The sequence below is a fragment of the Aplysia californica genome, unplaced genomic scaffold (genome assembly GCF_000002075.1).
Source record: "Aplysia californica isolate F4 #8 unplaced genomic scaffold, AplCal3.0 scaffold00178, whole genome shotgun sequence".
NCBI lineage: Eukaryota > Metazoa > Mollusca > Gastropoda > Aplysiida > Aplysiidae > Aplysia > Aplysia californica.
In genome coordinates, this window is record NW_004797448.1 from 520,786 (window position 1) to 523,360 (window position 2,575).

The 2,575-nt window shown below is 44.4% G+C and overlaps 1 protein-coding gene across 1 annotated transcript in view; it reads right to left on the reverse strand.

The window, feature by feature from the left end:
• Nucleotides 1-1,286: 1,286 nt before the first annotated feature.
• LOC118477684 overlaps nucleotides 1,287-2,575 on the reverse strand; it is a 1,699-nt gene continuing 410 nt past the window's right edge. Inside the window, exon 2 of the mRNA XM_035969750.1 lies at nucleotides 1,287-1,662. Within this exon, the coding sequence (XP_035825643.1) occupies nucleotides 1,287-1,662 (376 nt within the window). The remainder of the gene's footprint in view (nucleotides 1,663-2,575) is intronic.

The window sequence follows — 2,575 nt, forward strand, 5'->3', positions numbered from 1 at the left end:
GTGTGTGTGTGTATGTGTGTGTGTGTGTGTATACAGTGGAACCTGCCATGACGGCCACCTGTATAATATGGCCACCTGTGCTAACGGCCACTTCCCATGCCCCCCCCCTACGTTTTTTTTACAACTTTACTGTATAAAACGGTCACCTGTCCAACGCGGCCGCGGCCACATTATCTTATCAACACACTGTCAAATGTACCTGCCTCAGACGGCCAGGCGTGGTCACTCATTGTCCGACGCTTTGTAATAAATTTTGAATCGGCCCCCCAAGCTGTGGATACTTATTTACTTACTTACTACCCCTTACGCCATCTGGCGTTGAGGGCAGCAACAAAGGATCTCCAGCTCTGTCTGTTTCGGGCCATCTTGGTCAGCGTTCCCCACGAATGATTCCAGGACTTCATTTCAGACTTTACTGTGCGTCTCCAGGTCACTTTGGGTCTGCCCCTTTTGCGACGTCCTTCGGGTGTCCAGTGGAGGGCAGTCTTCACAATAGAGTCTGGTTCTCTTCTCAGAACATGTCCAATCCATCTCCATCTTCACCTTTTTATTAGGGTTGTCATGTCCTCTTGCCTACATTTACGTAACACATCTGCGTTGGAAATCTTGTCGGCCCAGAAGATTCTGAGGATTTGGCGTAAGCTGGTTGTATGAAAGGAAAATAGCTTGGTACTGTCATGATCAGTCCTCCTCCAGCATTCAGCTCCGTATAGGAGTGTGGATAGTACACAGCTGCTATACAGCTTTAACTTGGTTTGTACACTAAACTGTCATGACTGCCAGATGTTGATCATGCTTTTGTGTACAGATCTTGCCTTGCCAAGTCTGTTCATGATGTGTTCCTTTGTGCCGCCGTCAGTTTTGATTATGCTGCCTCGGTAGGTAAATGTGTCTGTTATAGGGAGGTATGTGTTGTTCACCCTAATCAGCGTTGGGGAGCCTACATTCAGTGTCATCACTTCTGGCTTATTCTGGCTTATTCTTAACTTAATCTGGCGTCCATATTTGTGGAGTCGGTTTGTTTTTTTCCTGCATGTGCTGGTTGGTATGGGAGAGTAGTGCAAGGTCGTCGGCAAAGTCAAGATCCTCGAAGGTGGAGAAGAGGGTCCACCTTATGCCTCTTGATGTATCCTCTGTTGTTTTCCCCATGGCCCAGTCAATGGCCAGGTTGAAGAGAATTGCTGACAAGTTGCATCCTTGTCTAACTCCTGTCTTTACCTCAAAAGCAATCGTACTGTTTCCAACAACGCACTTGAAGTTTTGGTAGAAGCTCTTGATGACCTCTACTATCTTGCAAGGGATTCCATAAGATCGTAGAATGTACCAAAGACTTTCTCTATGAACACTGTCGAAAAGTTGACATAAAGTTGTCTCTGCCATTCCGTGCACTGTTCTATTATGTTGCGGAGGGCAAATATCTGATCTGTGCATCTTCTTTCTTTGCGGAATCCTGCCTGTTCTTTTCTTAAGCAGCTGTCCACGCCATCCGACATCCGATTAATAATAATCTTGGCCAGGATCTTGCTGGGAACTGACAGCAACGTGATACCTCTCCAGTTGTTGCAGTCTCCGAGAGCTCCTTTCTTTTGGTACTTTAACAATGACTCCAGTGCTCCAGTCCTCGGGAATCTGCTCTCCCTCCCATATGGTTTTGAATAGTGGCTGAAGAATGGTGGCAGTCAGTTCTGGGTCTACTTTAAACAATTCAGCATTTAGGTTGTCCATTCCTGTGGATGGGCCGTCATAATTCGTTCACCTGTCGTTTTTGTTAGTCCCTCCAATGACTGTTTTCCCAAGTTAACCAATGAGAAGGCCTAACAATACATTTTCAACTGCTGGTGAGGGAAGCGTGATCCGTCATAACCTGTAAGTCCCGCCCACAATTCATGCTCAAATCGTGTGTGAGGTGACTGATCACTGTTTTGTTTACCTAATCTGTAAAAAAGTAACAATGGACGTTGACTTGAACTTGTGACAGAAGCGTCGCTCGCTCTCCGAGTGTTGGCGACCCGTGTGTTTGTTTTACCATGGCATTCGGTCTTCGTCGTCTTACTTACATAATTTTTTTTTTAGATTATCCTTGCTCAAAATCAGCAACAAAAAGAAAGCTAACCAAAACCAAAACAACAACACACAAAAAAAACGTTCTTTAACTACCCTCCCCCTTTAAAAGAAAGAAGAAAACAAAAACTCTTTTGAATCAGCCTTACAGTAGTCCAAAGCCTGGCATCAGCCCCGGTTTAGACTCGGAAGAGAATGATTTGCTTTCTTCATTTTGATCAGTCCTGCCTAAGACGGCCACCTGTGTTATACCACAGCCACTTTTCTACTTGATAATGGGAGGCCGTTTTACACAATATATTTTTATATATATATATATATATATATATATATATATATATATATATATATATATATATATATATATATATATATATATATATATATGCGCGCCCAGAGGTGTGTGTCCACAGACGCGCCCATACCTGAGCTCACACATACCCTGCTCACCTCTCTTGCTTCAACAGCACAGAGTGTGCGGCGACTATCGAGGCACCCACAAGAGAGTGACACA